The sequence below is a fragment of the Canis aureus genome, chromosome 7, assembly GCF_053574225.1.
Source record: "Canis aureus isolate CA01 chromosome 7, VMU_Caureus_v.1.0, whole genome shotgun sequence".
NCBI lineage: Eukaryota > Metazoa > Chordata > Mammalia > Carnivora > Canidae > Canis > Canis aureus.
Window position 1 is genome coordinate 593,392 of NC_135617.1, and position 24,810 is coordinate 618,201.

General features: G+C 44.0%; 2 protein-coding genes and 2 long non-coding RNA genes across 17 annotated transcripts in view; 2 read left to right on the forward strand and 2 right to left on the reverse strand.

The window, feature by feature from the left end:
* The window catches only part of LOC144316941 (uncharacterized), a 57,621-nt gene that overhangs the window by 11,526 nt on the left and 21,285 nt on the right, over positions 1–24,810 (forward strand). For 3 of the 12 annotated variants that reach the window (XR_013382754.1, XR_013382751.1, XR_013382755.1), the window contains 3 exons: positions 13,309–13,469; positions 19,133–19,183; positions 19,546–22,212. This is a non-coding gene — a long non-coding RNA (uncharacterized LOC144316941). Of the gene's footprint in view, positions 1–5,881; positions 6,480–13,308; positions 13,470–19,132; positions 19,184–19,545; positions 22,213–24,810 lie in introns of those variants that run through there. The other 9 variants (XR_013382750.1, XR_013382760.1, XR_013382762.1 and 6 more) reach the window with 8 other exon arrangements.
* Positions 2,951–6,672, reverse strand: LOC144316943 (uncharacterized). 2 transcript variants are annotated; one of them, XR_013382764.1, is made up of 3 exons: positions 6,619–6,672; positions 6,352–6,494; positions 2,951–5,754 (listed from the first exon to the last, which is right to left on the reverse strand). It is a non-coding gene; the product is annotated as an uncharacterized LOC144316943 (long non-coding RNA). The 2 variants fall into 2 exon arrangements; XR_013382763.1 differs by having other exon boundaries at positions 6,352–6,666.
* On the forward strand, positions 6,789–8,944 carry TSPYL4 (TSPY like 4). Its single transcript, XM_077902695.1, has one exon. It carries the CDS (start codon positions 6,857–6,859, stop codon positions 8,048–8,050), a length of 1,194 nt encoding a protein of 397 aa, XP_077758821.1. The 5' UTR covers positions 6,789–6,856; the 3' UTR covers positions 8,051–8,944.
* NT5DC1 (5'-nucleotidase domain containing 1) overlaps positions 15,988–24,810 on the reverse strand; it is a 119,463-nt gene continuing 110,640 nt past the window's right edge. For both annotated transcript variants that reach the window (XM_077902694.1, XM_077902693.1), the window contains exons 11-12: positions 22,176–22,344; positions 15,988–17,716 (exon numbers count right to left, since the gene is read on the reverse strand). In XM_077902694.1, coding sequence (XP_077758820.1) covers positions 17,601–17,716; positions 22,176–22,344 — 285 coding nt within the window. In that variant the 3' untranslated portion in view covers positions 15,988–17,600. The remainder of the gene's footprint in view (positions 17,717–22,175; positions 22,345–24,810) is intronic.

Sequence of the window (24,810 nt, forward strand, 5' to 3'; positions counted from 1 at the left end):
TGCTAAATATATAGATGACAAAATCTAGTATTTAAGCCTAGAACCTAATACCATTTTACATATAAAAATATTTTGCACTGTTATTTATTGTTTTTTAAGTCAGCTCCACCCCCGACTTGGGGATGACTCAAGAGTCACATGCTCCTGGCTGCTATATGTAAGTGATAAATCACTAAATTCTATTCCTAAAACCAATATTACACTCTGTGTTAACTAACTGGAATTTAAATAAAAACTTGCAACAGGGCAGCCTGGGGGGCTCAGCAGTTTAGCGCCACCTTCTGTCCAGGGCTGATCCTGGAGTCCTAGGATTGACCCATGTCGGGCTCTCTGCATGGAGCCTGCTTCTCCCTCTGCCTGTGTCTCTCTTTCTCTCTCTCTCTGATGAATAAATAAAATCTTAAAAAAACAAAACAAAACAAAACTTGAAACAAAAAAGAGTCATATGCTCTACCAAATGAGCAAGCCAGGCCCTCCTTTCTTCCTGCAGTGTTTTAAACACTATTTTTTGAAAGCAACTTATTTCATCTACTGTAAAACATTGTAAGATACACCATTATCTAGCACTAAGAATGAAAACAAATGCTAATGAAATTCTGACACAAAACTTTCTAACATTTACAATTTTTGTGTTACCAACAATCAACAGAGTAAAAAGGAACCTACAGAATGGGAGAAAACATTTGCAAATCATATATCTGAAAAGGTTAATCTCCAAAATATGTAAGGAACTAGTGATTCTAAGGTACAGCCATCTAACTACTATATCATGTCATTTTTATTTTTAAAGATTTTATTTATTTATTCATGAGATACACAGAGAGAGGCAGAGACACAGGCAGAGGAAGAAACAGCCTCCTTGCAGGGAGCCTGACGTGGGACTCGATCCTGGGACCCCAAGGTCAATGCCCTGGGCTGAAGGCAGGTGCTAAACCGCTGAGTCACCCAGGGGCCCCCCTCATCATGTCATTTAATGCAGGCAGGACTTCTTTTTATTGCACTAAGTCTTTCCCCACTTCCAGCTATTCTGTCTCCTGACTCCCAATTTGCGAGATAAAAAAAAAAAATTTGAAACTAAGGGGTTTAAATGATCTGTTAAACAAACATGTTATTCTGGATCCTCCAAAAAGCAGAAGTCAAGCTGGGATTAAATATACAAAGGTCTTATTAGGGGAAAATGACTGTGTGAGTGAGATGGGGAGGGAGCCAGAAAAAAAAGACGGGAGAGCCATCTGTCCAGAAAGCAAATCTGATTGAGTGAAAAGGGGAGCAAGAGAAAGTTGGGTGGAAGCGTCCTAGACTCCTGTGCCATCCAAGGAAGATTCAGCAAGGCCACCAGGGAGTCCTTGAGGCAACCAGTCAGCTGTTGGCTGAGTCCCACATCCTCTAGGAATGGTCTTGCCTTTGTACCCTAGTCATACTCAGCCATTGGCTGGAGGGCTCATAGGAGGTGTGGCCGGAATGCAAAGGAGACTAGAGATTTCAGGGTGCAGCATTCAGACCCTTGAACAATTACTCTCCTTGTATTAGGAAGGCTGGAAGGTGCATTTTCATGGCTACCACATGAAACTTCACACTACATTGGTGCCAAAGCCAGATCCATCCTTGACTCATACCTGTAAGAAATTCAATTAGCCCAGCATCCTCTTTGAATGTGAAGGAAGTTGTTCTTCAGCCATTGTTTTCTCAAAAAGCAGGACGGCTTTCTACTGGAAATGCCAATTTTGCGTGGCCCTGGACACACAGGCTCTGTCTGCTAAAGATGCCTTTGTCCTGTCTGAGGAAGAGAAAAGTTTCCATGGAATGCTTCTGTTGCTGCTCAACTTAATTCTGGGCTTTGGAGCTCTGGAGTGGTGACTCATTTAGTCATAGGGACAGAACTCCTTCCATATGTTAAGGGTAATTTAGGGGAAATTGTTTGAAAATTCAGTATCTTTTGGCTGTAATGGTACATGAAATACATTTTAAAGAAGAAAAAAAGGAAAGATGGAAACGGGGGTGAGGAAGGAGGAAAGCAACTTACGGAGTAAGGGTCACCTACATTACAATATTGACCCGTTACTCTGAGAAGAGGGTAGGTAAAGACAGGTTGGGTGAGCTTACTATTTTTAAAAAGTAAGGCTCTGTGCTCAACATGGGGCTCAAACTCACAACCCAGAGATCAAAAGTCACATGCTCCATTGACTGAGCCAGCCGGGTGCCCCTTAGGATTCCTATTTTATAAAATGTGGAAATGGAGATAAAAAAAGTTAAACCACTTGCCCAAATTCCCACTGCTCATGAAGGCAGAAATGAACTCCAGCCCATGTCTTTTGCCCTCCTCCAGTAAGACTGGGTCTACACAATACCAATAAAGAAAAAACAAATGAACAAAGGGAATGTTCTCTCTGATGGATTGAGAACTGTTGACTTTAAGCCTTGAATCCAGGATCATGAATTCCTGCTTCTTTTAGTGTTCAGGCACTTCCCCAACGACTGTTAGTATCTTTCTGGATGGGCAGAGGGGAACAGGACAGTAAGACATAACATTAAATTGGGATGGTCATACAGTCTTACTTCTAAGAAAGCACCTTTACATTTTACATGTTGGGTGGAATTGCAGAAAAATATAATAAATGAGTGTACAGGTTCCTGAGTCAGATTACGGCTCTATCACTTTTGTGTGACTGTGGATAAGCAACTCGGTTCCTCTTTGCTGCAGTTCCTTCTAAGGTAACGTAGGATGAAGTCATAATATTATTACCTCACAGGGTTATTCTGAGGATTAAATGAGATAACACATTTAGAAAACACTAAGTAAATGTAGGCCCTAATGAATATATAACCAGAAACCCTATCATTCTGAAAAAACATGCCGGGCTCCAGCTCCAGCTGGGGTGGGTCTCTCGAAGGAAAGGCCGGCGTCGGCAAATGAGGGGACGCACAGAGTCAGGGTGCAGACACGTCCTGATCATTTCGGAGGGGCTTTATTTATACCATTTTACATTGCCTTGCTTTTCCAGTTTCTTTTTTAGTAAATAATTACATTTTACATTTTATCGCAAACATCTTAGATCATTCTAAAGATTAAGAAACATCTTTTTCATACGAAATATTTTTCCTTTCAGTTTCGACTGCTATAATGAACATGACCTTTATTGATTTCTTGAGAAAGCAGTGAGTGTGATGTAAAAGACAAAAGTGCTAGACAGAGCGTGGCCTATTCTAGTGGAAAAACAAGTCTATGGTAATATGGTTACATGAAAGGGGTTATTATTTTAAAGGTTATATACAGAAATGTTTAACTTTCTTCTAGCAGTTTACAGTACCCACAACTTATTTTATCATGTGTTCCACTGGTTAACTGTTGTCTCTTTAACTTGACGCTTAAGAGGTACCTGAAGGACTTCTTCCATGACAGCTTTAACTGGGCTAGGTTCCCAGATTTATTTTACCCTTAACTGATAAAAAAACTCAGCATTTCTCATATTAGAGGAATTACAGAGTGGGGGGTGGGGGGCATTGGGTTTTATTCCAAGAAGCATGTTGGAAATTTTAATTATTTTTAGACTCCATATTTATTTTATGGAAATTCCCCAATAGTATTATAATGATGCTAAAGATGGCCAAAAACAAAGTGAAAGGAATCCATGGGAGCCAGCTGTGGCTTCTCCTGATTTTCAGGATTAACTCCCATGCCTGGACTTTGTCAAACAGCATGAGTAGCCTGGCTCCCACCAAAAGCAACCTTGTTGTTCAAGAGTAACAACAGTGGGTATTTCCTAAATTTTCCAGTACTTACTATACACTTTAGTAAAATCGTTCCTATTTGACTATACTAATTTATGTTTGAACTTTTGTTAAACTCCTTGTCCTGTGGCAAATGAAAATTACCTCCTGGATTTTCTTTTTTTAAAGATTTTATTTATTTATTCATGAGAGACACACAGAGAGGCAGAGACATAGGCAGAGGGAGAAGCAGGCTCCACACAGGAAGCCCGACGTGGGACTCGATCCCGGGTCTCCAGGATCTGGCCCTGGGCTGAAAGCAGCACTAAACTGCTGAGCCACCTGGGCTGCCCCCCTCCTGGATTTTCATGGCATTTCTTGCGAGTATTTTTCCATATGGTCATGTTACTGACATACCTTTTGCTCTGTAGTGAGGCCGATGTCAACTGCCAACAGAACAGGCTTTGTCATGTACTCCAAATCCTATATTCTAATATGCAAACAAAATGATTCATACCTATAATACATAATCCACTCAACTCAAAATGAAATACTAGCATAGTCATACTATTCATTTTGGTTAAATCTTTTACATTTTTCATTTAACTCAAGTAATCAAATTCATTACAATCTCCAATGAGATAGTCACTGGCCTACTATAGTAGATGCCAAGGATGCAGCCATCCTTGCCTACTTGGCATGAGGAGACTAATCTGCATAAAACAACCAAGAAAGTTAAAGATAGAAGGTAAATTCTAATTTGCACGGTAAAGGTCATAGGAGCTATAGAAATTGAGGACTGTTAGAACGGTAAGGTGATAAGGGAAGGTCATGCATAGGAGATGGGAGGAGGCAGTTTGGCAATTAATATATGTCTCCATCATGAGGGAGTCAACCCTGTGATCCTGGGTCCTTGTTTAGGATTATTAAATGCATTAAAATGCTAATGCAATCTACATGAGGTAAGCTTGAATGGAGTTTCAAGGATGGGCAGGTTATTATTGGTGGAAAATGATCCCCTTGACAGGAACAATCAAAGCTAGGGATGGGGATGTTTCAAGCAGTGGAGATAAAAGTCCTTTGTATATGCAACAAAAGAAAAAAGGTTCAGAGGTAGCAGTAGTTTTAAGTAACTTTCTAATTTTCTGTTGCAAATAGCAAATGCTACCTTTCTTGTATGGATTCTTTAAGAAAGGAAACAAGGCAGAGCAGTGTCAAAGTATAACCCAAAGTCACAAATACACTAAATTATAGCACAATGTTTACTTATTTACAAAGAGGATAAATTAGTAAATGGATTTCACCCCACAGAGGCAAAACAGGATTTATTAAAACGGGGGAAAAAAGGAGAGAAAAATAATTGTAGTCTGAGAAGAGTGCATCTTGTTTGTACATTTTTTTTTTAATTTTTTAAAAAAATCTTATTTATTCATGAGAGAGACAGAGAGAGGCAGAGACACAGGCAGAGGGAGAAGCAGGCTCCATGCAGGGAGCCTGATGTGGGACTCGATCCCAGAACTCCAGGACCACGCCCCGAGCCAAAGGCAGGTGCTCAACCAGGGGGCCACCCAGGCATCCCTGTTTGTACAGTTTTTATGGGTTATCTGATTAGCTGGTAGCAGTCAATCTGGACAGTCTGTCCTTGAGTAGGCGGACTAGGGGCACAAAAATATCTTGAATGTTTCTGAACTGTCTGGTAAACCTTTGTGAGCTACCCCATGAAGCTGCGGGACAGGCTGCTCCCCTGTGCCACCTGCCAGTATCTCTCTCAGCACCTCATTCTTAGTTGCACAGGGTCTGCACTACCTCCCTCAATACACCTGCTACTTTTCCGTAACTCTGTTTCCCCTACACCCTGACTTTTCACTGGATCCTCTCCCGAGTCCTAATTTAAAAGCGATCATGGGGATCCCTGGGTGGCGCAGCGGTTTGGCGCCTGCCTTTGGCCCAGGGCGCGATCCTGGAGACCCGGGATCGAATCCCACGTCGGGCTCCCGGTGCATGGAGCCTGCTTCTCCCTCTGCCTCATTCTCTCTCTCTCTGTGACTATCACAAAAAAAAAAAAAAAAAAAAAAAAAGCGATCATGATCTGGGGTGCTCTGTAGCGTAGCAGTTTCTATCACAAAGAGTCACAAACATTTTTCTAATATGAATTTAAGATGCGGAACAAAAATATGCAAAACTCAAGTTTTCCTTCATTCTTGCGTTTGTCTAAGGATCAACACCAGTATGTCCACACTGCAGCAAACAGCACGTGGTACGGAATTAACACCACCGCTAGATGAATCGTATGAACTGACTGGAAAAGGCACATTTCGGGTAGCTATTTTAACACTGACGTTTTAGACGCCGCTTAAAATATTTTTAGTTGGACGATTACGAGTTGCAGTGCCTGCGAACAAACAGCTGCTGTTGCTCCCGCCCGCCGGGGACTACCACAGGGGCTATTGTGGCAACTACTCCTGGGCTTCGAGCTCGCGCGGACTCCGAAGCAGGAGCTCCTCCCGGCTCAGGGCTGGGCCACATCCACGGCACGTGCCATTTTGGAAATTACACTCTCCTGAGATCACGTCTTTTTCCGTGATGCTTCAAGGCCGGGTCTGCGCGCTCGCGCGAGTGGGTCGACGCCAGTGAGGAACGTACCTTGACCGCGTGTATTACTTCAGAGCGCAGCGGGCCTGGCGTCCGGTCGCCCCCGGGGTCGGCCGACGGGCGCAGCCTTCGTGGTGTCCGGTCGGGAAGGCCGAGGCTTCCGTCTCCACCGCGCCGAGGTGCGTAAGTCACCACTTTTTTTTTTTTTTAAGATTCTAATTAATTACTCAGGAGAGAGAGAGAGAGAGAGAGACCCGGGCGAGGGAGAGGCAGGCCCCCGGGTCCCGCCCTCCGCCGCGGGGCCGCCGCTCTGCTCACCTCCAGCCTCGGGGGCCCCTCGGCGTCCTCGCCTGAGGGAGGGGAGCGCGGGGCGAACCCACGCCCGCGCGCGCAGACCCCGGAAACCCGGAATCCCCAGGCCCCGCGAACTCTCGCGCGACGTGAGGACGCGCGCCTCCGGCCGCCGTGACGTCAGCGGTTGCCATAGCAGCATCCTCCGGGAGTGCGCCAGCGGCGGGGACCGGGACGCCGTCCTGCTGCGGGTCCCTGCCCCGAGATGAGCGCGCCGGCCGAGGGCAGGCACCTCCCTGCCGCCCGAGACTGCGGCGCGGCGGCGGCGGCCGACCCCGCCCCGGGCCCCCCGGACGCGACCCCGGGCCGGGCCGAGGGGATGGCGGACGCGGGTGAGGGCGGCGTGCAGACGGCCGCGGGGGGCGCCCCGGCCCGGAGCCCGGCTGGAGGCGCCCCGGCGCTCCGCGTTCGAGTGTTCGGGAGTCGCGGCCGCGGGGCGGGCAGAGCGGGCCCCCGAGAGCGCCTGCTGCCCGCGGAAGGCTCGGCCGCCGCCGGTGCCCAGGAGCACGGCTGTCCGCGGAGAGAGCCGCGGGGCCCTGCTGCGGAGAAAGCCCTAGAAGCCTGCGGCGCGGGGGCGTCGGGGGCGCAGGGGGCGCAGGGGGCGCCGGGGGCGAAGGCCAAGGAGCTGCCGGCCAAGTGCGCCGCGGAGGGGGAGGGAGCAGCCGCGGGGGCGGCGGAGGACGGGCAGGCGATGCCCAAGGAGAAGGGGGCGGCGGGGACCCAGGAGGAGGCGCGGGCCAAGGCCCCGAAGGTCGGCAGCTGCATGGACTCGCTGGAGGCCATCGACCAGGAGCTGTCGAACGTCAACGCCCAGGCCGACCGGGCCTTCCTGCAGCTGGAGCGCAAGTTCGGCCGCATGCGCAGGCTCCACATGCAGCGCAGGAGCTTCATCATCCAGAACATCCCGGGCTTCTGGGTCACGGCCTTCCGCAACCACCCGCAGCTGGCGCCCATGATCAGTGGCCAGGATGAGGACATGATGAGGTACATGATCAATCTGGAGGTGGAGGAGCTCAAGCACCCCAGGGCCGGCTGCAAGTTCAAGTTCATCTTCCAGGGCAACCCCTACTTCCGCAACGAGGGGCTCGTCAAAGAGTACGAGCGCAGGTCCTCGGGCCGGGTCGTGTCCCTGGCCACGCCCATCCGCTGGCACCGGGGCCAGGACCCCCAGGCTCACATCCACAGGAACCGGGAAGGAAGCACCATCCCCAGTTTCTTCAACTGGTTCTCGGACCACAGCCTCCTAGAATTCGACAGGATCGCGGAGATCATCAAGGCCGAGCTGTGGCCCAACCCCCTGCAGTACTACCTGATGGGCGAGGGGCCGCGCCGGGGCATCCGGGACCCCGCGAGGCAGCCGGCCGAGAGCCCCAGGTCCTTCCGGTTCCAGTCCGGCTAGCGGCGCCCCGGCCGCCCGCGCCCCCGCGCCCCCGCGCCCCCGCGCCCCGGCCCTGCGCCTGGCCCGCAGCACGCCCTCTGTCCGCCCGTCTCGGCGCGGCCCCGCGGCGGCCCCGCTTCTCCTCACCCCTCAGTCGCTTGTAGGGTTGACCCTTGGATGCCCGCGTCCTGGTCCACGTCCCGCGTGCACGCGCCGCCTCGGCCCGGCCCCGGCCCCGGCCCCGGCCCCGGCCCCGGCCCTCAGTGCAGCTGCTCACCGGCCGCCGCGCGGCTGAGGCGGCTGAGGCGGCTGAGGCGGGAATGAGGCCGCCGGCGAGCGCCCGGTGCAGCCGCGTGGCTCCTCTGCGGGGGGCCCGGGAACCCCCCCACCCCGGGGCTGCGGGCAGGTGGGCAGCGCTCTGTGCTCGCGCCTGGAGCGTGGCCCTCCGGAGCCGCCGCGGCCCCGGGACCTGGGCAGCCCCCCCCCCGGGGCTCGGAGGACCCGGCTGCGCTCCGGGGGGCCGCCCCGTACCTGCACCCCCCTCCTGCCCCTCCCTCCCCCTCCCCCTCTTTCTAGAACAGCTCGAGCTCCGAAGTGGAGAGCCTCGGGGGCCCGGGCGGGCTTTGTGCTTCACCTGCTCCCGGCCCCGCCCCCCAGCTCCGAGAGCCTCCGACGGAGACCTGTGGGCGACTCGGGGCGTCGGGGCCGCGGCGACCCCCCGCCCTGCCCGCCCTGCCCGCCCTGGAGTCCCCGGGAAGCAGGGAAGGGCGGCGGCGGCGCGGGACGGATTTAAGGAGAGCCGGAGCCGGTGGCCACCGAGGCGGCCGGAGCGGAGTTTCACTCTCCTTCTTTAGACCTGGAAACTGGGGGGACGGGGAGCCCCAAGAAACAACCCGGGGCAGCGCTGCGGGGCACCTCTCCGCCCTGCGGCCCCGGGCCTCCCTCCCCTGCTTCCTCACGCCCCCGCTTCCGTCCGCGGAAACCCGGCCGCGTTGCCGAGACGCCAGGCTTCCCCGCCTGGGTCGGGGTGTGTGCAGCTGAGTGTTCCGGCGGCTGCGCGTGCGGCCCCGACTGCCCGCCGCCCCCTCCCCTCCTCTCCCCCCTCTCCCCTCCCCCCTCCCCCCGGAAGGCTTTGCCCGAAGCTCCCGGAGCGCTAGGGAGGCCTGGGCACCGCGGGGGGGAGGGGGAGGGGGAGGGGGGAGGGGGTGTTTGCTGTCGCCGAGGCCCGACTGCTGCGAAGTGGTCTTGGAAGGGCCCCGGGAAGCTGGAGCCCCGGGGGGGGGGGGGGGGGGAGCTTTTCCGGGAGCCCAGGGGGTCTCAGAGTGCTTCATGTTTAAACAGGATGCTTGGAGGACTTTTCCCGAATTCCCTTGAATTCACCAGTAGATTTTTGTACACGAAGATGCAAGTCTGGATGTTTTCTCTCTATTACTATAGGAGTGATTTTCTCTGTGGAAAATTAGTGGTATATGCTCCTTGTTTCTCTGTGTTTGAGTAAAATCCTGTTCATTCCTTTCTCTACTTTGCTTGCTGGCAAAATCGACACTTACAGGCCTGCTTTTTGCTCGTAATTGAGAACGTGTGCAAAAATACCGAACTTGTTTCCTGCACAGTATGAAACCCGTGAACACTCATTAATGTATCAGCTTGTCCTGGTCTGTCTTCACCCGTAGTTCTATTCTTAGAAATATAATTTGAATGTGATCTTTGAAATCTTGCAAGTTGTTGCTGTGTCTTGTGAAAGTAATCTCTAAAAAAACCCCCATAACTCGTATTGTCGTGATATTTCTTGCCCTAATAGTAACGTGGTACTTGACATTAATGTCCCTGACCATGTAAGTACTTGTAGAACTGCTCTGTCAAACTAAACAAGGATCGTTAAGTACTTTAGTATTCTGTGTGCTCAAAGGAAAAATAAAGTCTGTCAGTCTGCTGTATTTCTTGTTTTCAACAAAAAATAAAAATAAAGTTCTGTGTTGTCTAGTCTAATAAAAGATTGGGAAATCATTAAAGTTATCAAATTATCACAGTAACATTTGTCCTGAAGTTTCCAAAAAAAAAAAAAAAAAAAACCAGCCACCAAATTTCTAAGGTGCCTTTTTGCTTAGAAAATGGTAAATAAGAGGCCTAACTACATGCTCATGAACATAATTTTTCTATTCAACCAGTATAGTTTTTGAAGGTAATTAAAGCACCATTTCTTGTTTTTGGTCACTTAAAATATTTACAGCGGAAAACATTTTTGGCTTTTTATGTTTTAATTCCAGGTAATTAACCTACAGTTACATTAGTTTCAGGTCTACAATACAGTGATTCAACAATTTCATACGCCACCTGGTGCTCATTTTAGCAAGTGCGCTCCTAAATCCCCATCACCCATTTAAGGTATCCCCCAGCATCCCCCACCACCTCCGGTCTGAGTCATCAGTTTGTTCTCTATAATTGACTGTTTCTTGATTGGTCTCTTCCCCCCCCCACCTTTGTTTCTTAAATTCCACATATGAATGAAGTCCGAATGGTATTTGGCTTTGACTGACTTAGTGGAAAACTATTCTTAATGCACCATCCTTGTTTACTACATTTGTGTTAACCGTGATCTTACTCTTTCCTCAGAAGATAGATTTTTGGAAGGAGTTAATCATTGTATATTCTACAAGTGCTTCTTAATTTCTTTTCCTACAAGGTGCAGTGCTTTAAAAAGAAAGAATAACAAATTGTGACTGACATAGTATCTAGAAACCTGATCCCACACATCCCAATCTCAATGACTAAGTCCTGTTAGGCAGGACTGCTGCTGTTAGTCCAGCAGCTGTCACATGAAGGGTTAGGAGTTGGGAGGGCCCTGGCTATTGCAAGATCTGTGAAAATGAATGGTATTTGTAGCCATCTAAACAAAAATTTTACATAAATGGCCCCAAATTATTACTAAACAGACCTGACTCTTGGTGCAGTCCATTCTTGCAAGTTTTACTTGCTTAAGTATAATTTTTCTAGGCCTGGATAACTTTTTTTTTTTAAGATTTTATTTATTTATTAGAGACACAGAGAGAGAGAGGGACAGAGGGGGAAGCAGGCTCCACGCAGGAAGCCCGACATGGGAATCGATCCGGGGTCTCCAGGATCAGGCCCTGGGCCAAAGGCGGAGCTAAACTGCTGACAGGCCAGGGCTGCCCTAGACCTGGAAAATTTTAAATTTTAGAGAACTATGTTTTCATTGCAACCTCTATACCTATCTTGATTGTAAATTATACTTGTAGTGTTCATTTTACCTTTTCGATTCAGTGATTTTTTTTTCCTGCATTGTCTCTCTTATCCTTTTCTGGACATGGTCAGAAAAATGTCATTTTTATTGTCGTTGGTTTATTATCAGCTTTAACCAATAGTATTCATTTTCCTAGTAGGTTGGTGCTACTCTTTTGTTAGATTACGATGGTTTCTGTTCTGTTGAATAAAATTATACTAAATTAGACATTCTGTAGGTTTCACTTACCAGTTGGTATACTCCTATGTCCCTGCCCCATTTCTTTTCATTGCCTTTTTTCTTCTCAATTCTAGACCCAAATTATTCCTTACGAAGACCTCCAAATCGGTTATGAGGTTCTCGCATCCTCTGATCACCAAACAAGTATCATTTGGTCTGCACAGGCCTATTGCCCTGTTCGTAGGGTCATACTTCATAATTTCCCTAGTCCCCACATAACAGAATCTCCTTGGGCATTCTTCCATTTCTGGGTATTAGACCAGACGATGACAAAAGTCTTGTCTAACCTTCCTTGCTCAAGGTCCCTTCTCCCCGTTACTCCTCTTGCAGCTCCTGCTTCTTTTTCTCCAGTTGACTCAAGTTTCTGTAATGTGTGTATCATAAAAACCAAAATTATCTGTATTCTTATTAAATTCCTTGTTCTACGGGATCCCTGGGTGGCTCAGCGGTTTAGCGCCTGCCTTCGGCCCACAGCGTAGGCCTGGAGTCCTGAGATCAAGTCCCACATCGGGCTCCCTGCATGGAGCCTGCTTCTCCCTCTGGCTCTCTCTCTGTATCTCGCATGAATAAATAAATAAAATCTTAAAAAAAAAAATTCCTTGCCCTATAGAGTCACAATTTGAGCCTTGGATATCTGTTCGCATCAGAGATACCGTCTCTGGTTTGACAGTCCTAAGAAATCTGAGGGGTCAGGCACGTCCGTTTATGTTCTCGTGTTACTTTCACTATTCTCACACAAGTTTTACTATCTCCGTTTAGATACTTAAGGAAACAGGCTCAGAGGGCAGCCCGGGTGGCTCAGCTGTTTAGCGCCTGCCTTCCCGGGATCTAGTCCCACGTCGGGCTCTGTCCATGGAGGCTGCTTCTCCCTCTGCCTGTGTCTCTGCCTCTCTCTGTCTCATGAATAAATAAAATCTTTTTTTTTTTTTTTTTTTTTTTTAAAGAAAACAGGCTCCGAAAGTTGAAGTAGATGTGCCTAAGATGCAAGTCACAGAGACATGTATTTTTTAATTTCAAGCCTAGATTATCTTCCACTACCATCATAAACATTTGTACTAAATTTGGCATAAAACAAAAACTATGTGAATAATCAGGACTCAGTTGAAGGCTGTTTTTCATTCATTCATGATTGGTCTTTGAAAGGGGCACTTTTATCACTTAGTTCAGGGTTCCATACAGTCTACAGATTAAAACGCTACTGAGATTTACATATGCGATCTTGATTGCTGCAAACATGAATGAAAATAGAAGTTTGTCGTCTTCATCAAAGGGAGTAAATGCACCAAAAGGACTTTAAATCTTATGATATTTAGTTGCTAGGAACTGTAAAGACATGTTGACATTTGTATTAGAGAATTTGAGTATTTTTAAATTGATTCAACATGGTGATTGCTTTTAATAGGCACTTAGTAATTTATTTATTTTAATCATTTTCTTAAAGATCAAAAAAAATTTTTTAAGTACAATCTCCCCCACTCAGTGTGAGGCTAAACTCACAACCAAGATCAAGAGTCTCGTGCTCTACCGACTGCGCCAGCCAGGTGCCCCAATCTCTTTGTTAAGCTTTAGTCTTTACCAAGAAAGTGCCAAGGCCGAAGCACTAATAAAGTAAAATAAAGTCTTTTTTTTTTTAAGACTCTGAGAACAGGTGCATGGTATGAGAACCTGTCAGGCAATCTATGTGATGCTGTAGTTGTCATTCTAAGTAATGACCTAACTTCTCTCAATAGACTCAGATATCCCACCTCCCATTAAGTTTGGAGTTTTCATTATTCCTTTTCCATTTTGGTTTCCTCAGCACCAAAGAGGGAGATTTGCTCAGTATTCAAGGTGAACATTGGAACCTGAGTATGAAGGAAGAGTAGACCTGCTTACCGAGGGCTTTAGTATGTGCGGCTTCCAAGAAGAGTAGAGCTCATTATACGTTTTACTCCCATGGTTCTTGATTTACTCTAACAGGTAAGTTCTATGGTATAGAACTTTGGTTTAATATTTTTTACTGAATTGTGTTACTTTAGGACAGAGCCTGTTTATTTCTAATCCCTCACATGTCCTAGCATGGTGTGACTGTTAAATTGAAACGTGGGTTCAGACTGAGAATTTGCCCCAATCTACTTCCAATGTTGGAAAACTTAGGTGTTAGTCAACTAAGGGCATGAGTTTTGGGGTGAAACTTGGGCTCATGTACAGACTCTGTTCCTTAGTAACTGTACAATTTTTAGCAAGTATGTTATTTAACCTCCGTCAATTTCAGTGTCCTTATCTGTAAGATTCTATTTTATTTTTTAAAGATTTTATTTATTTTTTCATGAGAGACAGAGAGAGGCAGAGACACAGGCAGAGGGAGAAGCAGGCTCCGTGCAGGGATCCCGATGCAGGACCCGATCCTGGGACCCCGGGGTCACGCCCTGAGCCGAAGACAGACACTCAACCACTGAGCCACCCAGCATCCCTATCTGTAAAATTTTAATAATTATACACACCTCATAGGGATACTGTAGGGAATAAGGAACATGAAGTAGCCTAGTAAAGAGCACTTACCACCATTATTTCTGAGGATGATTCTAGATACCAACAACAGACACCTTTTTAGATTTACCCTATATGAACTGGACCCAAGGATTTTCAAGGGCCGCACATTGGGTGAGTTAACTCTTGAATCTATCCTAGTCTTGCAGTAATCTGGAAATCAGCTCTTAAACCTTTTTCTCAAGAGCCTGAGAAGACGCAAGGGAATGTTCCTGAAACATCACATTTAAGAAAAAGCTATCCATGTGATTCTATTTTTTTTTTTTTTTTTTTTTAAATTTTTTTTTAAATTTATTTATGATAGTCACAGAGAGAGAGAGAGAGAGAGGCAGAGACATAGGCAGAGGAAGAAGCAGGCTCCATGCACCGGGAGGCCGATGTGGGATTCGATCCCGGGTCTCCAGGATCGTGCCCTGGGCCAAAGGCAGGCGCCAAACCGCTGCGCCACCCAGGGATCCCTATCCATGTGATTCTAATACGGAGTCAAGGTTATTATATCCAGAGATGGTTTGACATTCCATCCTATGCTGGTTTGTTGTATACAGCATAATCACATAGATTTGATTTTTATTCAAACCAGTTCAACAAGTGTGTGTATACACATATATGTGTGTGTATATATATATGTATACATATATTTGCTTTAAATACACATAAAGTTGTTGGATATGAAAATTGGTGGGGAAAGAGTACCCGATTTGAAGTTTAACAAACTCAGAAGTACAGTTGATCCTTGAATGTGGGAATTAGGGCCTCCTCCCCACGCATAGTCAAAAATACATGTGTACCATGTAACTCCCCTGCCACACCTGAGGAACACGCTACTGTTGTTAACTGAAAGCTTTACTGAGAACAACACGTATTTTGTATATGTGTTACATGCTGTATTTTTATAATATGGTAAGCTAGAAAAAAAGAAAATGTTAAAATCATAAGGAAAATACATTTTCAGAATTGTATCAAGAAAAATCTGCATATAAGCAGATCCGTGCAGTTCAGAGCCATGAATTTTAGGAGTCGACTTCAGTTGATTTTAGATTGCAATTCATGGTTGAGCTGAAGTTTCTGCTACCTCAATATTCCAAAAACCAAATTCTGACAGACTGTTACTACCATTGTGACATGCAGATCTTTCCCCTGCTGAGACCAAGAGTGGCCAAAAAGTTAATCTCAAATCCCTTGCATTTATTTGCAGTTATCTTTTAGATGATGAGTTTGCTTGTATGCTAATACTAAACTAAGTCCTCTGTCCATTTACATAATTTTCCTTGCTTTCTTGCTTCATTTAACTTTATTGAAGAATATACAGCTTTTCTTCTTTGATTTCTTTTTAATTTTTTAAAAGATTTTATTTATTCATGAGAGACACAGAGAGAGACAGAGGCAGAGACACAGGCAGAGGGAGAAGCAGGCTTTATGCAGGGAGCCCGACGCGGGACTCGATCCCAGGACCCTGCGATCATGCTCTGAGCCAAAGGCAGATACTCAACTGCTGAGCCAGCCAGGGACCCCTCTTTTTAATTTTTATAGTGCCATTTTTGGATTATTTTTACCTTTCATATTCATTTAGAAATCCCGGCAGTTTTTAGACACAAAAAATTTAAAAGTCTAATTATAGTCCAACAGAAAAACAACATTCATTAGAAGCACTGACTCTGCTACAAGGGTAGAAGGAAACTTGGAAATAAACTCTAACCTTGTCTTTTGACAAGATGGAAGAAACAGGTCAGATTAGGTAGGTGGTAACTTGTTCGGATTCCTTTGGTGAGTACTGGTAAAAGTAGGATGAGAAGTTCTGAATTGAGTCCTTTTTTCTTTTTTCTTTTCACTCAGTGACCAAAAATGTACAACTAGCTTATTTTGGGCTTCTCATTTTTCTTATTAACAGTTGCAGTTTATAAGCATTTAAAGATACATTATTCTTTGCCATTGACAAAATAAATCCACATAAGGAAAAATAGCTTTATTTTTAAAGAAATTAAATATCTCTTTGTATACATGAGACATCATCTTTGATTTAGCCCTAAGCTGACTGTGTTACCATATTCCAGTAAGAGTCTGGAAAGCAATTTCAAGTACATTACCATATACTTAGCAGGTATCAAACAGAGCTACTGACATTGAGGAAAAAATTTCAGTAACTATCTGCCCACCCTGAGATACTCATTCTCACAATACATTTGGGATTATTTGAGCATTTAAAAATTTAATGAAATAATTTATCTTTTCATTGCATGTGTCAATATGTGAAGTTCTCCGCTACAATCCAGGTGAAATAATGATAGTGACTGTTGTGTTTTCTGACACTGTCCTGATGGACAGAGTGAAATTATAGCATAAAGAGTGGCTAAGAATTTACTGTAAACATCTGGCTTCTGACATCTTGCCACAAGTAGCTACTGTCAGTCCTACATAAAGCACGTGGAACACAATAATCCTGGATTGTGGTATAACTATAAAACCTCTGAAAGTGTTTTTATCAACCTTTTTCTCATTATTATCCCCTCCCAGTGGAAAATTAAATTCAACCAAATTAAATTTAATTAATAAATTTATATTTCTCCCTAATGAGAGAAATTAATACCAAAGAATAAGATTTACTGGGCAGGGTGGAGCTTTGGAGGGCCACAATTCATTGCAGTATCTGATATTTTTTTCACCCCAAGAACCAATTTTTGTACCATTGAGAATATATGCCTTAAAAAGTGAATGAAAATTAATTATACAGCCTTTAACACTAGTAGGGGGAAAATCCTTATGAGTAACATTGAAGGTTGAAATAGTTGGCTTCTCATTTCTGTCCCATACTGGCTGTGTGTCTCAAAGAAATCCTCTTTATCTTCTTGTTTCGGAAAACATAAAAATAGCATAAAGCCTGATAACTTGGAAATATCATTTATTCTCACTAGACTCAGTGTTCTTGGTTGTAAGTGGAAGGAACAGATATAGATCAGTTATTCTCAATTCTGGCTGCATTTTCCTGGGGCAGGTAAATGTCTGTGCTCATCTCTATTTCCAGACCAATTAAACCAATCTCTGGAGGTTATGGTGTAGCTAGTGATTCTTGAACCTTAGTACATGATTCACACTAATATTAAACACAGGTTGCTGGGCTGCATCCCCAGAGTTTCTGATTATGCAGGTCTTGGGTGGAGCCTGCAAATTTGAATTTTACCATGTTCTCAGGTGATGCTGTGCTAATAGCTTGGGGACCACACTTTGAGGACCGCTGGTCTAGCATATGTGTAAATGTGTGTGTGTGTGTGTGAATATGTATGTATATATCCTCCCAGGTGAGTCCTAATCTCAGAACTATTGGTGTAGAAAATATTAATAAGGTTCTTTTCAGTTCTAGGATACTGAGATTTCAGTATAATGAGAGTTGCTGGGCATCAAGATGTTCTATACAGAAAGGAGACCTATGGAAAAACATTATCGATTTCTTGGTCAATTATCATTCAGAATATGTTCCTATAAAGCATTTTACAGTATTTTTTGAAAAGTAACATTTTACAGTACATTTGCTGCATATATGGTTCTTCATTTTTCAGTAAAGACAGTCTATTTGGTTGTCAGTGTCTCATTATTTGATAGAATCAACGGAGGCTTTGGATAGTAGCCAGCTGTTTTTGAATTGCTTGAAGAGAACCTTGAGAATTTGTAGTCCAGGGGTAATTCTGGAAAAAAATTTTTTTTTTATTATTCTGCAAGTCTTAAAAGGCTGTTTATAAACATATCAAAATTTGAGTCATTGATAATAAAAACTTTATTTTTAGAGTTTAACAATTTCAGTATTTCTTTTGTTGCTTGGATAGGTTGCACGTAAGATGAAGATTATAAATGTTTTTCTCTATAAAATTTACAATAATATTTAAGTCAAAATATATTTAGATGTTTTATAAATCATCTTTGAGATCTAACTGGTGAGTTTAATTTTAACATTCTCTGTACAAAAGTTAACACATAAAATAAGAATGCTCATCTGATTTTTTTTTTTTTTAATTTAAAAGTCTCTCAGGCTCTACTCAGAGCATCATGTAACTGATAAATGAGAACTAATAATCTTCATGGCCCGAAGCTGTATGAGAGTTACTAAGAATAATTTTTGAATACTTAGATAAATAAGTATTTTAATATACATAATGTGGCAGCTTTCTCCATATGGGAAGCAACACACACACACACACGCACACACACGCATGTGCACACAGCCACAAGGAAACTGGGAGAGAGAACATAAAACGCATACTTTATTGATGGCGAGGAATTGTGACAACTTTATATAAGTTTCTCAAAAGCTAGCCTTCAGATATCTTCTTCCTACATGTCTTCAAACACTGTGATATGTGTCATGTTATGATAATCATTTCATATGCAGATACTGGGCAATAATCCTTATTTCAAAAATTTCATAAGTCCTGAGTACTTTGAAAATGACACTAGCATAAAGATTATACTGTATTTTAAATGCCAGTGAGAATCCTCAAGCTCAAGGAGTTAATCCTGGGGAAAAAAACCAGTGCTGAGATTGGGAACAAGGAATACTGCCTTTCTGATGCTGGAGAAACCTAAGATGCTGTAAACAGAAAAACGTTCAATATTAGAGAATTTCATTGGTCTCGATTGCTCACTTGGCCGTGGTATGTTTTGAGCCACACATTAAAAAGGCATTGGAAAGGCAATTGCTAATACTGAGTTTCTAAAATTATATATCTGAGCTCTTGGATTTCTGATAAGCCACGAAGACAATACAGGCTAAGAGGTCAACCAGCCGTCTGCTTGCCTTTCCTACAATTTGCTGAAGTGAATGTTTAGGTCTCTGCGTAACTATTATTATAAGGTTAAAAACGGTTACATCATCACAGTGCTTGTAAACCAATCATTACTGTAATGTATATAAGTACAAAGTTATAAAATCTGTAAAAATGAGTATTTGTATTTAACTGTCAATGAGATAACCCACTCTAAGGAGGCATCTATTTAGAAAGAAACATTTCATGAATGCAAAAAGGTTTTCAGAGGCAAAGAGGGAGTATTTGTTTATTTTTCACCTCTTATCTCATTTAAAGCAAACATCTGATTTTCTCTTCCAGGTAGCAGAAAAGACCCATTACTGTTAAGAAATATGGGCATTTTATGACCAGGTGAGAGCAGTGACTCTTCTGTCAAAACAAGGCTCTGCACGCTGGGGATTCAACAGGAGGGAAAGAGTGGCACCTCGGTTTTAGGAAGGTCATTTCTGGTGCTATTTGGAAGAAAAGCGACAGGCAGGCAACACCTGAATTTTTATTTACCACAATATTCTATTAAACCCTGTGTATTAAATACACTCTAATATCAACAATATTATCTACCAATTAAATTAATTGAGCCAAAATGAACAAATATTCTTGAACAGTAAGTTCTATGTAAAATATATTAGAAACAGAACAACTCTTGGAACTTTTTTTAAAAGAGATATTAGCAGGACAACATGTATATAAAGATTCTATTCTGTCGTCAACAGGTGAGGCCACGGCCATCGTGTTTTGCTTCAACCGTCCCTCCTGGAGAGGTGAGGTTCGGCACCCAGGAGCATCCGCCCTACTGACTGTTCCCGCAATGACCGATCTCTCCTCTCTGAGAACGTGAACACGGCAGGGCGCTAATTAGAGACCAACACCTGCCTCTGCCCTGGGCAGCAAAATCAACAAGCGAGTATGGCAGAGCCTCCCTCTCCTTCTTTCCCCACAAAAAATCGGTACCTGTTTAGCTTTGTCTGACTACCGTTAAGGCCTTCTTCTTTTTTTTTTCCTTCTTACTATTTTCTCCTGAGAAAAGTCAGAAAGACAAAAGCTCAGTGCCAAGGTCTTTTCCAGGAGGCCGAGGAAGAAAGCTTTTGGGAAATGAAGATGGAAGGTGCACTAATGTTATTACTGCTTCTTTATGGGAAAGTGATTACCCCAGAAGATGGAGGGGGGGGGTTATTTTCCAGTTCTTCAGAGAAATATTTAAATCCTGGAATAATGAAGATGCACTTTACTTTGACTTTCTTGCTGTTTCATAACCGCATCCCATTGGACCAGGGTTGATCCACGTACTATACAGTAATTCATTGCCTTCCATTATCACATTACTTTATTCTCTCTATAAATTTGAATCAATTTGAAATAAAGGAAGAGTAAAATATAAAAATTAAAAATAATAGGTTTAATTCTGGGCTAGCCCCTGTTTTCAAATTACAAGTTCCATTTCTTTTTTTTTTTTAGTTTTTTTTTTTTTTTCAAGTTTCATTTCTTTGACAGGAAAATTGTAAAAGGAAGACATATATTTAGGTGATCTTTCTTTAATTTTATGTGTACAAGCACGGAACAAAGTGAAAATTAAACTATTCTTTTGAAATGAATGAGGAGATCTTATTTTAATGAGCAGGATATACTGACATGCCGGGTTTGTATGCTGGCATAGGGAGTGGCCTTGTGGGAAGGGTATATGTACTTCAGGGTCGTCATTATCATCACGTCACCACCACGACCCTATCAATAACTCAGATGAACATCTCGCTTTACTTTCTTGCACATCCATCTCATGAGGGAGGAAACGCAGCTTGGTGTATTATTCCTGATTCAAGAGAAGAATCTAAGGTTCAAAAAACCTAAGTAGACCTCCGCTTAGGACCTGGAGCTAGGACAGCTAGCAAAGCCGAATAAAATACAAGCATCAGGGTGAAGCCCCTGGAGAGGCCGCCAGGACCCGGGGCCTGGGCCACCCGAGCTCGGGAGGCAGGCGCCGAGCAGGGGCAGTGCCGAGGGGGCAGGGGGACTCGTGCCAGGAGTCTGCCGCGGGGGGACGGCTGCTGGACTCTGCTGGCTTCTCCTCAGGAGTGTTGCTAAGGTCTGGGGCGGAACTGCAGGAAATTAATAAGCAAGCAAAAGCACAAACCTCTGCAAGCACAGCGGGTTTTTCAGCAGTCTCTTCTTTTTAAGAAAACGGAGGGATGAAGCTCTGACCTTAATCAGGGGCCCTATGAAGACCTCAGACTCTCAGATCTATTTCTGAAAACTGAATTTACTGTCAGGAAGTCGTCGTTCTCTTTCATGCTAGTGATGGATTCCTTCCTTTATGTCTACTTTGCTTCACTCAATACAGCGAACTCTTTCTTTTAGTTATCACTAACATGGTATCACCTCTTGCCACCTTTTGATATTCCAACTGCCCGTGTCCTGATATTTCAGAGAGGTCTTTTCTGAACAGCTCAGAGTTGGGTTCCGTCATTTCATTTTTGCCATCTATACTTAATGTAATTACTCAGCTTTAAATCTGGCATCTCACTGAATACTCTCCATTTGTCTTGTTTTTCATACTCTTTCTTCCCATTGTAGTTTTCTTTTAGATTTTAAGATTATTTTATATAATTAGCCCAGTATGTATCTCATTACGGTTTCTTTGGTAGTTACCCTAGAGATTGCAACATGCATTTTTGACTTATCAATATCTAACCGTATAATAAAAGGATTGACATCATTAAAATTTTTTTAGAATTTAAATTCAACTTAATTAACATATACCATATTATTAGTACTTTGAGTCCCAGAATGATGTTATCTTCCTTTAAGAGAATATTCTCAATCTAGTTTTAGGGATTTAGCAGACCTAACACTGAGCTTTAGTTATCCTTAAGGTAAATTCAGGGTCGCAACACAGATGAAGAGAGTCCATCAGGCCCACCGGTCCTCAGGCAGATCCCACCCTCCACTTCCCATGTCTGGAGGCTCAGGAAGCTAATGCGAGTCCCACGCACTTGCTCTGGGACCCTCCCTAGGATTAGCAAACACGAAGGGAAAAGCAGCTCCCAAAGTCGGGTTCACCTTACTTGGCTTCTTTTGCATCTTATCCTGGTAATTTTTCCTTTTATCCTAGGACTCCAAGCCGACTTAAAAAAAAAAAAAAAGAAAAAAAAAAAAAGAGGCCAGCTTTTGTCGTCTGTAGTTGGCTCCAGGAGACAGGCAGGTCCTAACTACCCGGGTTGCCGTGACCTACATGTATCTCAAGAAAAACAAATGCCATGGGAAGATTTTCTTGTTTGAAAGACAAGAATTCTAGTATTTACATCATTGCTGTGTAACAGCTAAAGTTCATAAGTATTTTCCTGCTTACCTGCTATTGCTTCAATACTTGGAATTGCGATTGTGCTGTAAGTACTGATTCTCTTACAAGACCAGGTGTAGACCAATGAGTCTTCTGTGTTTTCCAATCCCGACACTGAATCAATAAAAAAAGAGCCCCACTTCTTAGATAATGTATTTAGAGGCTTTGCCTTTGGTCCCTGAAACAAGAGAACAGAACAATGAAAACTATCATTAATTTCCAATGTCACCAGTTTTTCCCTCGTTAAGTTAATCAAAATAGAAAAACTGTAGGAATTTCAAACCGTATACTATATAAAAAGGAAAACAGAGCTTAGAAGTTCTTTCCTTCCCCGGTAGAAGGATCCTCCCCCGGGGGCACCTGGGTGGCTCGGGGTGAAGCATCAGACTCTGGGGTTTGGCTCAGGTCATGATCTCAAGGTCTGAGATCGAGCCCCGTCGGGCTCTGCGCGGAGCACAGGTGCTGCTTAAGGTCCTCTCTCTCCTTCTCCCTCTGCCCCTTCCCCCGAGCTGCTGCTCTCTCCCTAAAAAAAAAGAAAAAAGAAGTATCCTCCCCAGTTTTGTTTGGGGACCTTTCTCATCCTCTGGGATCTGTCCTGCGCCCTCGGCCTTTAACGCATCTATAAGGAGGGGCCGTGTGTGGCTCAACCGCCACCTCGGATCCCTCAGCAGCGGGGCCTGCCTGAGCTGAAAACTCAGCACATGTACATGCTGAACCAGACAACGCTGTTAGGCTGGCTTTTTTTTTTTTTTTTTAAGATTTTATTTATTTATTCATGAGAAAGGCAGAGACCCAGGCAGAGGGAGAAGCAGGCTCCATACAGGGTGCCCGACGTGGGACTCGAGCCCAGGTCTCCAGGATCACGCCCTGGGCCGAAGGGAGATGCTCAACCTCTGAGCCCCGCAGGTGTCCCTAGACCGGCTGCTTAATAATGAACGGTCTTATTAAGGTATCTCTCTGCTCATCCGATAAACTCTAACGTTTGGCACTTGTGATGAAAATTCTGAGTACTGTTCTGGAAAATGTGTACGTGTATGTACACGCATACACACAACTACCAGATCTTATCCCCAACTACAGTGTAGGAGATTTCATAGGGGTGTATCTATAGAGGGGAGGACCCACCTGGTTAACATATCCAGGTGTCTTGAACAAAAATATTTACTATTGATACAAAGTCATCGTTTTTGGTACTTATTGTTGCTCATTTGGATTTGAACTTGAGAAATTCTTCCCTACTCTAAGGCCACAAAAATATCCTATCCGCATGATTTTCTTCAATTAATTTTAGAGATAAATTTCTTTTTTTTTTAATTTTTATTTATTTATGATAGTCACAGAGCGAGAGAGAGAGAGAGGCAGAGACACAGGCAGAGGGAGAAGCAGGCTCCATGCACTGGGAGCCCGATGTGGGATTCAATCCCGGGTCTTCAGGATCGCGCCCTGGGCCACAGGCAGGCGCCAAACCGCTGCGCCACCCAGGGATCCCTAGAGATAAATTTCTTATATTCAGGTCTATAATCCATTTAGACTTTATATAAGGGGGAAAAAGGGACTCATTTTTCTCCATATATTGGGACTACTTAGTGCTACTTACTAAACTATCTTTTCCGGCTGATTGATAATCCTCTATCATGCATCACACTTACACGGTAACTTGCAATGTGATACAGGGTCCTATGTCTGGGTTCTTTTTCCTCTCCTCCTTGACCTTTTTATCTATTTTGTTATTAGTACTGTACTAAGAAATTACTGTAGCTTCCTAACATGGTTAGTTATCTAATAGGGTGAGATTCCTCCCCTTTATTATCCTTTCTTACAAGATTATCTTAGCTATTTGTGGGCCTTCAGGTTTTGCCTAAATGCAAGATCAATTTGCGAAGGTCCAACAAAATCTTCTGGGATTCTAACATTACGTTGCCTTATAAATAAATCTGAGGAAAATAGGTATCAGTATTATCTTAAAATATGGTCTATCTCTCCATTTTTCCATTTGTATTTAGAATCTTTTAATTAAGGTATATTTGACATATTAGTTTTAGGTGCAGAACAACATAATTTGATATTTCTACATATTGCAAAATGACCACAGTGAGTCTAGTTAACATCTGCCATTATATAAAAATTATAATTTTTTTCTTATGGTTGGAACTTTAAAAATCTACTCTCCTAGCAATGCTCAATTATGAAGTATAGTATTATTAACTATAGTTACCATTAAGTTGCCAAGACTCATTTATTTTATAACTGGAGATTTGTACTTTTGATTCCTTTTACCCATTCAGAATCTGTAATAGAGACTTAAAAACTTCTCTGTCAAGGTCTCATGAGATGTATTAAATTAATTCCTAGACGGTGATACAGTGATTTATTTTCTTTGCTTTTGTAAATGATTTATTTCTCATCACATTTTTAAGTGCTTCCTGGTGGCACAGAGAAAAGCTATTGTTTTTCTTTTTAAGAGAGGGAAACAGGGTAAGCAGGGCGGGGCAGAGGGAGAGGGAGACTGAAGCACCTCCACACCCAGGTGGGGGCCTGACGGGGCTTCACCTCGACCCTGAGGTCATGACCTCAGCTGAAATCAGGAGTCAGACACCCACCTGACTGAGCCCCCGGGTGCCCCAACTATTGATTTCTGATTGCT

What these genes read in the sequence shown, in the direction of transcription:
- TSPYL4 (XM_077902695.1), top strand. Translation starts at nt 6,857, where the DNA reads ATGAGCGCGCCGGCCGAGGGCAGGCACCTCCCTGCCGCCCGAGACTGC.